At 37.7% G+C, this 11,959-nt stretch overlaps 1 protein-coding gene across 1 annotated transcript in view; it reads left to right on the top strand.

The window, feature by feature from the left end:
- c1qtnf12 (C1q and TNF related 12) overlaps nt 1-7,938 on the top strand; it is a 34,557-nt gene extending 26,619 nt beyond the window's left edge. Inside the window, exons 6-8 of the mRNA XM_047372423.1 lie at nt 1,721-1,814; nt 4,310-4,388; nt 4,468-7,938. Of these exons, the coding sequence (XP_047228379.1) occupies nt 1,721-1,814; nt 4,310-4,388; nt 4,468-4,566 (272 nt within the window). The 3' untranslated portion in view covers nt 4,567-7,938. The remainder of the gene's footprint in view (nt 1-1,720; nt 1,815-4,309; nt 4,389-4,467) is intronic.
- Nucleotides 7,939-11,959: the final 4,021 nt, after the last annotated feature.

The following is an 11,959-nucleotide window of genomic DNA, read 5'->3' on the forward strand; positions in this document are numbered from 1 at the left end:
GGTTATAATCAGTCTGACAGAGGGAGGTATCACAATCCTTGTGGTTTTTAGTATAACAATGACCATCAGTGGGACCCTTTGTGGAGTTCCTTGAGATGACATTGTTGTAAATAAGCGCCGTTTAACTAAATAATCTGAACTGAAACTATCTGTGTAGTTATGCTGCTATAGGCTTAGGCTGCTGGAGGACATAACGACCACTTTCACCCTCTTCGCTACATTCTCACACTACTCTCCCATTTTGCATTATTTGCTGTTATTTCAGCTTTTAACCTTGTTCTCTCTTTTCTCTTCCCAGAAGCTACACCTGGCCTGGCTCTGTGTCTACCTGTGACACCTTTCTGGAGAGGGGCATCGTTCAAGCTTCTGCTAGCAACAACTTAATGCTCACCCTCTACCGATGATCCACATGTCCCTGTCTTTTAGTGTTTAACCCTTTCTCTCTCCTAGATATGGCGATTGACTGAGCTTAACTGTAACTAACTCTATGTGCTCTATTTCAGACTCTAACCCTGAAAACTGGCTCAGAGTTTATCTGTTCTTTCTTTCTAGGTGAAACGACTAAAGGAGCTACATCCATTAACATTTACTTTTCCTTCCCATAGAAAGGACTTCTGGATCAGTGCTTCTTTGTTCTCTTTGTGTCTCTGCTCTGTTCTCTTTAACCCCCAGTCGATCGTGGCAGATGGCCGCTCACACTGAGCCTGGTTCTGCTGGATGTTTCTTCCTGTTAAAAGGGAGTTTTTCCTCTCCACTGTCGCTACATGCATGCTCAGTATGAGGGATTGCTGCAAAGTCAACGCCAGTGACTGTCCACTGTCTCTACATGCTCATCCGGGAGGAGGGAATGCTGCAAATCTCTGACTGGATGCAATCTGCTGGGTTTCCTTAGATAGAAAAACTTTTTATCAAATTTGAATAAATAAGTAACTCTGACTGCACTGTTCAGTGGTTAGGATTAATTGGAATGTATGAACCTGACTGTTGTGAAGTGCCTTGAGACAACATGTGTTGTGAATTTGCACTATATAAATAAAACTGGGCTGCACGGTGGCACGGTGGCGCAGTTGGTAGCACTGTTGCCTTGCAGCAAGAAGGTCCTGGGTTTGATTCCCGACCGGGGGTCTTTCTGCATGGAGTTTGCATGTTCTCCCCGTGCATGCGTGGGTTCTCACCGGGTACTCCGGCTTCCTCCCACAGTCCAAAGACATGCCTGTTAGGTTAATTGGTCACTCTAAATTGACCGTAGGTGTATGAATGAGTGTGTGCATGGTTGTTTGTGTGTTGCCCTGTGATGGACTGGCGATCTGTCCAGGGTGTACCCCGCCTCTCGCCCATAGACTGCTGGAGATAGGCACCAGCTCCCCTGCGACCCACTATGGAATAAGTGGTAGAAAATGACTGACTGACTAAATAAAACTGAATTGAATTGAATTGAACATGGAACTTTCTTTACTCACCAAGTAAAAGTGCACAAATTAAAGGCTATAATTTTACCTATTTGGTTATGAAATAATACTTATATTTATAATATTATAGCATTTATTATTGTTGTTATGGCTGATAATTCTAGAGTATACAGACTTATTTAGTATACAGACTTTAAACACATCTAGAACAGGTGTGCCAGTGTGGGAAGAGGAACTGTTGGGAGAGTTAAAAGAAAATCTGTTTCTTTGAGCTTCTATAAATATTTGAGTAACTGTTTGCCTCTTTGCAGATCACAATGAAGTGAAGAGGAGCAAAAGTCAGCTTAAAGCCAGAGACAACATCCGTGTGTTGATCTGTATTGAATCACTCTGCCACAGATACACGTAGGTGTTCCAGAAAGCAGTTAAATCTGATAAGGATTAGTTTTACTCAGCTATTAATCTAAATCAAATGTATTGCCCGTGTAAATGCATTATGTTTCCATTTGGTAATGTGTGATGGTAAGTAAAACCCCAAAGTTCATGAATAAAATTTAACAAAACTGCAGCACAACTGCACTTTGCATGCTTGACATTCCTGCTCTGACAGTTTGTTTACCTTTGCCTTATAACAGTGAAATTTAAATGGTGTTTAATGCTGCCTCAACTTTCACTGGAATTTATCAGCTGTTAAAGGTGTTGTCTGTTACACTTTGTATGAGAGTCGTGTGGCATTTCCTGTATAAAAGCAACGCACGTCTTTAAAGGAATTGTCCCCTCATTTAGAAAAGTCGTCCCTGTCGCCAAACTAATCTTTATAGACTCACCTTTGACACTTCAGGCACCCTGTTACATACAACAGCCCTCATAGTTAAATGCCCTTATTTGGGATTTTGGAGTCAGATAATGAAGAACAAAATATGATTGGTTTGCCTGGGACTAAAAAAAAGCACAACAAGTCTTTCTTCTTTCCCGTATTTCAAAATGTCTATTTACACAGAGTCAGGAAAAAAAGGTTGAAATGAATTACTCCCCGAAGTATCCCCAGAGCTCTAAAGCCACTCTTCTAGTGTGGTATAGTAAGGGAAATGTGTAAATAATACTATTATGATGAGTTGCTTAACCAAAGAGTACTTGGCTTTTGCTTTTTGAGCCAAAACCCCAGTCTGTCTCCCACTCCCACACATGAAAATGAGGAGAATGTGAAATGAGGTTCATTGGGATGGCAGTTCAAGCAAAGACAAATGTAATTGATTTGCTATAAAAAATTTAGCATTTTCCACTCAACACAAGCCAGCTCTCCCACTGTGTTGTTAAAGGCTGAGGATTAGTTTCAACCATCTAAGCAGGATAGAGCTGAACGGGTAAAGAAAGACGTTTAATAAAAGGGCTTATTTGGTTTCTTGCTCAGAAAGTCATGTCACTCTTTAATCTGTACTTGTATATATATGATAGCAACTAGGTAACTTAACCTAACCAATAAGTTAATTTTTACTTGCTGAAAATGTGTTTGTTGTAGCCAGGAGAAGATTAACAAATCAACTTGTTATATTATGATGTTATGTTCTGCTTTCACATACAAACACGTTAAAAGGTCACTGAAAGTGGATATTTTGGAAAAATCCATCTAACGGGAACATATCGAGAAGATTTATTTATAGTGTTTATCAACAGACAATAGAAACCAGACTATTGGAAATAATAACACATACACAGTCGTTCCCTGTTTGGGTCTTAATGCAGAGTCAGGGCATGTATCTCTGTTACATTAATTTCACCATACCCCTGTCCATTTAGGCCAGTAAAAGCAGATGACCTTCTGCCTAAAATTGTAAATGAAAGATAGACAAAGATCACTACAACAACCAAGTATGAAGCTAAGCTAAACCTAACTGATGAGTAGGAGTCTAAAGCAAAATAATACTTTCTGCAACCATGTTGTTGCTCCCAAGGCATGTTGCCTTGAACAGATTATCACTAAAAAAATCTTTCATGAAATATATCTGCTGGTAGTCCTTGTAATATATTTCTATAAATAAACAAGGTAGCTATATGTAATACAATCTAGAACTAATGTTGCACATATGGAGGTACTTAAAGGGCACTGGGTCCCCGCACAGCACATATTTGGCTACTGACAGGGCAATTAAGGCAGTATTTGGGTTTACCTATGGTCAACTTACCGGGTACCTTTGGGGTGATATTGGGGTTACATACAGGGTACCTTAGGGGTACACTTGGGCCTACTTAACTTACTTAGAGGCTAAACATAATGATACAGGATGCTTACAGTTTACCTAGGGGAACCTTTGGGTAGGGTTATTCATGTTAACTATAGGGGTACTTGCAGGGTATCTAAATGATACTTACATGGTATTTTTGTTCTTATTTACAGAGAACCTATGGAGTACTTAGCAGGTACCTTTGGGACTGCTTACAGGGTACCTAAATGGCCTCTTAGTTACAGTATGATAACAGGGTACCTACCTGCCAGTTTTGGACTGCAGTATATTCATAGGGTACACTGAAGGTACTACTGGTGTTTCTGAGAGTTTAACTCAGAGGTACCTTTGGGGTAATTTAAAGGTTATTAACAGGTGTACTTACAGGGTACTTATTATTAGGTCATGTTCCAAATACCTCAGTGTTTTCAAATACATGGCAACATGTTAAATATGCAGTAGATACAGTGATTTGTTTAACATTAGCACCTCGTGAAATCCCACTAATAATATAAAAATAAAAAACACATTTAAATTTCCCTGGGAAACATTACTGAAGCAAGAATGTCCATTTATTACTAATTGTCTGTTTTTCTGTTTAAGATGTCATATTTCATTTGATAGACTTTACCTTGACCATGACATATTTAAATAACTGTTTTTATATTATCATTACAGTTCACTTGAAATGATCATTGGATTAGAAAGCAACAGCAAGATATTCACTGTCAGTGTTCAGGGACTGCTGGAGCTACAGGTGAGAGAAAAGCCCAAAAGCACAGAATAAAAACTGTTTATTTTCTCATTAATACCATTCTTTATGTGTTTCTCTGCAGGCTGGCCAGTACACATCCGTATATGTAGATAATGCAGCTGGTGCTTCTATCACAATACAAAGTGGTTCAGATTTCATGGGCATACTGCTAGGTGAATAGCCTCACACTGGAGAAAGGCATCCTCCAAGCCATCAACTGGTGTCACATGGTTCTTGATATCTTTCAATGAACTGCCTCTTAAAACCATGACACAAGACAGAAACCACATGGGATTTTTGAAGGAAAGATGAACAGCTAATATTGACTTTACTGCCCATTAGATGGTGAAAGGACACTTTGAAGAATTTCAAGGCTGAGTTTGTTTTTCACAATGCACTGCCACTTCCATGGGGAACTTGGATGCATGCTGCCTCACGTATTAAAATAACCTGAACATGAAATGGAGATCATGTTTGCCTCAGTATATTTTTATGGCTTTTTAAGACCTTTGCAGTACACCAAACATTATTCTTGTTCACTGTAATTGGTGGAAAAGCTAAAGAATATTACATTTTACAGTCATCCTTTTAATATATATTGATATGTAATTGTTTTGTCTACAATATTTGTCATTTACACACTTGTGAGATAGTATTTCTGGATTTAAATTCACAGCTACAGTATATATAAATGTTTGTATATTATATGGTGCATAGACTCTGTGAGTACACTGGATGATTGAAGCTAGATAGGCCTTATGATTTGGCAACATACAGTCATGGGAAAAACTAAGTACACCCCAGCATTCAAAAGCTTGTAGCAGCAATAATTCTCACTTTTCTCCTGAATAATTGTGGAAGAGCTTTGGCCCACTCTTCTTTATTACATTACTTCATTTCATTGGGTTTTATGGGCAATCATTTATCTCTTGAGGCCCCTTGGGATTTCAATCAGACTGGGTGTGGACATTGGTGGGGTCATTTCAGTGACTTGATCACTTTCTATATCAGGTCTTCAGTACTAAAATTGCTGCTGTGTTTGAAATTATTTACATGTTAATGTGTCAGACAGGTGGTCTTACATTTGACTTTAGAATACTTCGGCATGAAGAGGTGTTCATGGTTAGATTAATGACTGCAAGGTTCATAGTCCCTGTCTTGGTACAACAAGCCCAAACCATCACACCTTTACTGGGGTGCTTAACAGTTTTGTTTGTGTTGAAACACTATGTTTGATTTGCCCAAACATAGGCCATAGTAGTGCACAATGACTAAACATCTCAAATGTGTTGACCTCGGGGGAAACTTGCTTGGACTGGGGAAATTAGCAATTCATCAGCCTTTCACTTTCTTACTAGTTAACGGTCGACTTCAAATTCTTCAAAAATAGCCTTAAAATCCTTTCCAGATGGATTCCTTTAATTAGTTTTTCCCATGCCTTTATTGACAGGGAAATATTACTTTTCCCATGGCAGTAACTTTTCATACATTTGTGCATCATCCCAGAAATATCTCAGAAACCACTGAACAGATTTTAAGGTCAACCCCCAGGCAAAGATTTCTGCAAAATGTCGGTAGGTGGCTTCAGTTACATTCTTCAAAAACCGATGTGCATGGTATCATAAAATATATGTGTCTTAGAATGAAATATAATATATTCTGTAAAAAACAGTAACTGTCCAATAACAAAACCAAATACCTCAGGAGACATGCTAATTACGAAACAGTAACTCGTGCTAACATACTAAACTCTTTCAACGCTATTATGTTATCAGATTGTGCTTTCTATTTCTATCTGGAAGTTAAAAGTTCTGCATCGGAATAATCAATTGGAAGGTCCTTAAATTCTAAATTTTTACGTATAAAGTAGATGGTCATTCTAATGACGAACTCAAAATCCAACATGGCTGCTGTGCACATAAAAATAACAGTTTCAATAGTACATCACACACAGAACAGAGCAAAAACCAAGGTTTTTCTTTATGTGAAATTAAGTCTATGAGCTCCTGTGAACCGTTTGAATCAGAGACAATTAGATGAGATGAGCTTATTTTACCGGTACCAAATCCCAAATCAGGATGTGTAAACAGAGGAATTATTAGTTAGATCATTATTTTATTAGTTAGCCTGGAGTCTGTTTTCAAACATTATTCATCATAAAACAATGTCTTAGCCCATGCACACAAATAAGCAAAAAGAAAAACAATGCAGTGAATTTTATGGGTTTAGGCAGCTGGGTACATGTTAAATTAAGGCTTATCATTGTGGAGTTCACTTATGAGTTGTAGGTTTTCATATCGAAAGCTTGTGGCTGTCAGTTCAAGCAATTGCAAAAAAATAAATAAATAAATAAATAAAATGTATTCCTTTGCCAGTAATAGCAGCCCTCTTTGTGTAGGCCACTGAAACATTTCTTATCCAGCTATGCTCAAATTAGTTGTGCTTCACTCACAACACCAAGTAGTTCTCAATGTCGATGTATGAAAAGTTTATTAGCCTTAGTGCGCATAATTTGTCACCTACTATGTGATTAGTCCATCAAATAGGTTTCAGTCATTATGAACATCCCCATCTCCCCTTAATAACTGTTTTACATTGTCCAATATTCTTGCATGTGTTGCCATGGTTGCTCACATTGCTTGTCCAACAAAATGGGCAGCGGGGATGTTCCAGATCAGAGCTCAGACTTCCAAGGCGAATGGAAGAGAGGATAGATCCTCAGTGTTGACATAGCAAAGACACTTGTAATAAAAGCATGCACTTCAAATATTATCAAATACAGATTTAGAATTTCCATCAAAAAGTTAAGGTTCATGTTGGTCAAACTTGGCTGACTTTTGTATTGAATCCAATACAATTCAAAAATACTTTATTAATCCCAAAGTAAATAAAGTATTAGGGATTAAAACAGTTTTCTTCGTTTCTTGCTCTCTCTTAACTAGTAACAGCATGATGTGGTTGAGGATATAGAAGGCCACCTAGTTCACAAAAAGAGAGGCAGAAGGTGGTACAGTAGGGGTTGTTAGGTGGGATTTTGGGTAATCTGATTTCTTCCTAAAGATATAAATTTAATTATTTTCTTCTTTCTAACCTTTTTTGCCTTACTAGTTCTCTCCATTCTAAAATGCATGATAAATGTCAATTGTCCAGGTTTGGAATATGTGAAGGTTAGCACATAATGAGGATAAAATCCACATTATATTTGATTAAAAGCCAACAGACAGGAGCAAAGTGAAAATTTTGAACAGCAATCAGTAAATCTTTAAGCAAAACTTACTTGAAACAGAGAGGCAGTGGTCGATTATTACCGTTTTATGTTTCTGTGCAACAAAATGTGTGCTGCTAACTATTTACAATAAAAAGCAGCAAAGATCTGCCAAACCTTTATGTTACTAAATGTTGTTGTAGACATCAGTTGCTAATGAGGATATCCATTACATCATTATTTTATATTTTTAGCCTTAAAATTCCCTTGAATCTCAGTTATTCCCTTTGCTCACATATACTGTGTCTTAATACACCCAAATTTCCAATAAAGCTGCTCATTCATCTATTTTTTTCTTTGTTTTTGTTGTCCTCAAATGAAGTCCAAAATGATAGAATCTAAGCTTTTAAACAGTATCATAGTTGTGTCAACAAAATGAAAAGGGTACCCATGTGTATTTATTTAATTTAGACTGTGTTTCTGTTCTGAAAATCAACACTTTTTACAAGCTGCAGGAACTCAATAAAATTACTCTACTGTTGAGTCAGCAAAACCCTAAAGAACCTCAATTTTACCTAATTCTAATAAGGAGTAAAGAAGCAATCCCTTAAAATACTGAACTTTTCTGCAATAAAACTTGAATGCAAGCTTCTTTTGATTAAGTATAATAAGCATTTAGTTTTTTATTTCCAAACTCTGTGAAAATCTATTTTTAGACATTCTCAAAAGAGTACACAAACCTGTAAAAATAACAGGTTTTTGCGATGTAAATAATTGAACCATTATTCCAAGACTTTCTTCATCTTTTATGTGACAAACATCCTAAAATATGTATCTGAAAAACAAACTATTATATTTTATTTGGACATATACTTAGAATTAGTGTAAAGCTGAAAAATAAAGCCCCTTTTCCTTTCCAGGTGTTAAGATGACATCTGAAGGGTTTGGTTCAATGCAGACTGATATTTCAACCTATTATTAATTTCATCCACCTTGACAAAAAGCCTAGTTCCATCAGGAGAAAAGAAACCCCAGAGGATGTTTCTGCCACCACCATGTTGTATTACAGATTTTAGCCAAATTTGAACGTTTTTTCTTCAAGAAATCCGCCCGTTTGTGCACACAAACAAGGAATTTGAATTAGGTTTCACTTTGATCGAAATAAAGATTTTTTTCAGAAATATAAATGCCAAATAAAACTACAATATTTTTACAAAAGAAAAGACGTGGTTATATAAGTCCAAACATGCCTAGCATCAATCTGGGCATTCTGACTGTTAGGTGTTAAACAGAGAAACAGCCTGAAGAAAGAAATTGTCTCTGTGGAGTCTGGTTATTGCAAATAGCGCTCTATATCACTGACCCAAAGGTAAAAGTCTGAACTACTTGTGTCAAGGATGTGTGGGGTCTGCAGAGATGTTCGCTGCCCTTTTCCTGACCCTTGACCTGAACAAGTCCTAGATGGAGGGAAGGTCAGCCCTGATGATTCTCTCGCAGACCTTATGGTTCATTAAAGTTTGGACCTGTCCTGATTTGTAGATAAACCAGACCACTGAGTGATGGACAAACACAGGACAGATTTAATAACGGCAGTTTAGAAGATGACCAGCAGCTCCTGTGGAAAGTTGTACTTCTTGAGTTGCCACAGGAACTACAGTCTATGTTAAGCTTCTGGTGGTTCTGACGGCACCAGTGTATCGGCCGCTCCACCTCCTGTCTGTATCCAGACTCATTCCTGCCTTGGATCAGACCAATAACAGTGGTATCATCTGCACACTTTAGGAGTTTAACAGACGAGTCTGCTGTGAAATTGAATGAAACACAAATTGCCAACAGAATTCATGCAATGTGTCACACATTCTAAGAACAAGATGGATTTACTGACTTAACATCTTGCTGTTCAAAATATGGCAATTAGTACAAATTGCCCTGCTTGTCATCTGGATGAAATGTTATCCTCTAATTAAAACTGGATAGCTGCTTTCCCTCAGTACACATTACAACCTTGGTCTGTATTGTTATTCTTGTGGTCATTAGCTTTTTATTTGGGATAGATCATTTCATGGGTGGTCTCAAAAAGCACTAAGTTCTTGGACTCTTTGGCCTGAATGTTTGTCCAACCAGCAAAATAAGCTGTTAGCGTCATTGCATGAATGTCTCTAGAGGCTTATTTGGGAGGTATTGGTCAGAAGCCAAGTGTCACAAACTGTACCCGAGGTCTGACCACAAGAACGTCACACCCACGTGCTATTTCAGCCACCTACTGTAGAGCATTTGTCTGGCAGGAATGGGCTGCCTGCTAAACGGTGCAGCCATAATTTGTAAAGAAAACATTACATTTATATTCATTGTAAATGGACTAACCAATGTTTTTAAGGCGCCACTTAAACTATATGCTTATTTTTCACTGTTTATTCTCCACATAACCAAGCAATAAGAAAGTGATATGAATAAATAGATGTTATATTACAGATTCAAAATCTAAAGTGTATTATTGGAGCAGGATTATTGAAGCGTAGCCACTTTACATTTTTTTCATAAGCTGTGTCTTTCAACATCTTTAACTGAGCGGGGATGATAGATGATATAATATTTGCCTTTTTACTGTGCAAAAAGTAGGAAAGTGACACACACTTGTGTGTTTTGATTGTCTTAAGTTTTTTTTTTCCTTAATGTGTTTGATGACAGCTATGTGAGCATGCTGTAACGCATTCGCTGCCCTGCAGTGGATCGTGGAGCCAGCCAAAGTGGTTGCAAAACCACCCTGCGCCACAACTCTGACAGGAATTTCCCATTGCCCTATTATCAGTATCAGACAAGCTGAGTGATTGCAATTACATCTGCCTGAATGCTAAGAGCGACTGCTCTTTCCATTTTTCCTGAGAGAAGTCAGGTATTGTGAAAGGCCCCATTGTGAATCTTTGAGGTTCCTGTCTGCCCCGTAAACCAACAGAGTTGGGCTGTATGGCTCTAATGAGGCTTTAATTATGAGATTTCTCCACCTTAGCGACAGGCTCAATGGGCGACGGCTTTATGCGAATCCTTCTGTGTGTAGCTTACAAAAGCCAGTGGGACCAGGGACCATATATATCAAACAGAGACACAACGAAAGTTCTGAAGAACCACTTTAAAGCAGATGTCATAGGTGAGCAGTTAGCAGTACCACATATTTATTAAATGACCTCAATCTGTGAGTTGGTCATAATGCTTTTTATTAACATTGTTAAGGCTATCAAACCTTTATGACTAATGCATTTCATGACAGTCTGTTTGATAGTATGTAAAAGCAAGAGTAAAATGCAGAGTTAAATGGGTGTGATTGTGATATGAGAGAAGTGTTAGTTTTAATATGGTCACAGACTTCACATACAGACTGCTTATTCAGTTCTGGTGAGACGTTTACATGCAGTCATCATTGGTGTATGGATGTCATAATAATTTTTGGCCTTTTCTTTTTCCAGGGGGAAATCCTTATACTGCTTACAATTTTAAAGTTTTTTTTTAAAATAAGAATTTTATGCATACGTTTGAATTTATTAAAACATTTTGTCTAAACCACACAAGGTCAAAAAGATTAATACAGACAAAAAATATACATACAGTCCTGTGAATATTTGGTTAAATGTCCCTAAGTAAGCTTAGTTACCTCAACCTAATGGCTTTTAAAGCTTTTTGCTAAATTCTAGCTGAAGGTTTAGCCACACTGGAATAATTATTAGAGTTCATTTAAATTGGCTAGTTTCTTTGAAAAAAGGTCATTTTAAACATGGTCAACGGGTTTTTGAAAGGGCTAAGGTCAGAACCATTCCAGAAGCTTAATGTTCCAATGTTTTGTCCATTTCAAAACCAGTTTGGTTGTGTGGTTGGTCTGACTGTTGTTTTCAAGTATCAAACTGTACATTAAAGAAACTAGGCCATGGGTGTCCCTGGAATCACCTGGACTCAAGCCAATCCTTAACTGGAAGCTGCCAGAACACCAGTGTAACAGTCTGCAGTGAGGTGAATTTTACATCAACATGGACCTAGAAGAAGCTGACCAAGAAAGAAGTGCCTGCTCCAAACGTCAATCTCAACTAAAATTAGCACCTTTCTACATGGGCAAATCTAGAGCCTTCTGAAGAAACGTTTCATGGTCACATGTTAGGAAAATTAGCTATATGGCTATAATGACAGGAAATACTGCATGGCTGGAAGAGTCAGAGTAAGGCTTTCATATCTTAAAACACTGTACCGACTATCAAGCACGGTGGAGGCAGCGGCATGCTGAGAGGCTGTTTTGCTGTCATGGATACTGGTGCATTGCAGAAAAGGTATTGAAAAAAAAAAGAGGATGACCTCCAAAGTTTTCAATTTCACCTCAATCAACAGC

This window comes from Girardinichthys multiradiatus, chromosome 1 (genome assembly GCF_021462225.1).
Source record: "Girardinichthys multiradiatus isolate DD_20200921_A chromosome 1, DD_fGirMul_XY1, whole genome shotgun sequence".
NCBI lineage: Eukaryota > Metazoa > Chordata > Actinopteri > Cyprinodontiformes > Goodeidae > Girardinichthys > Girardinichthys multiradiatus.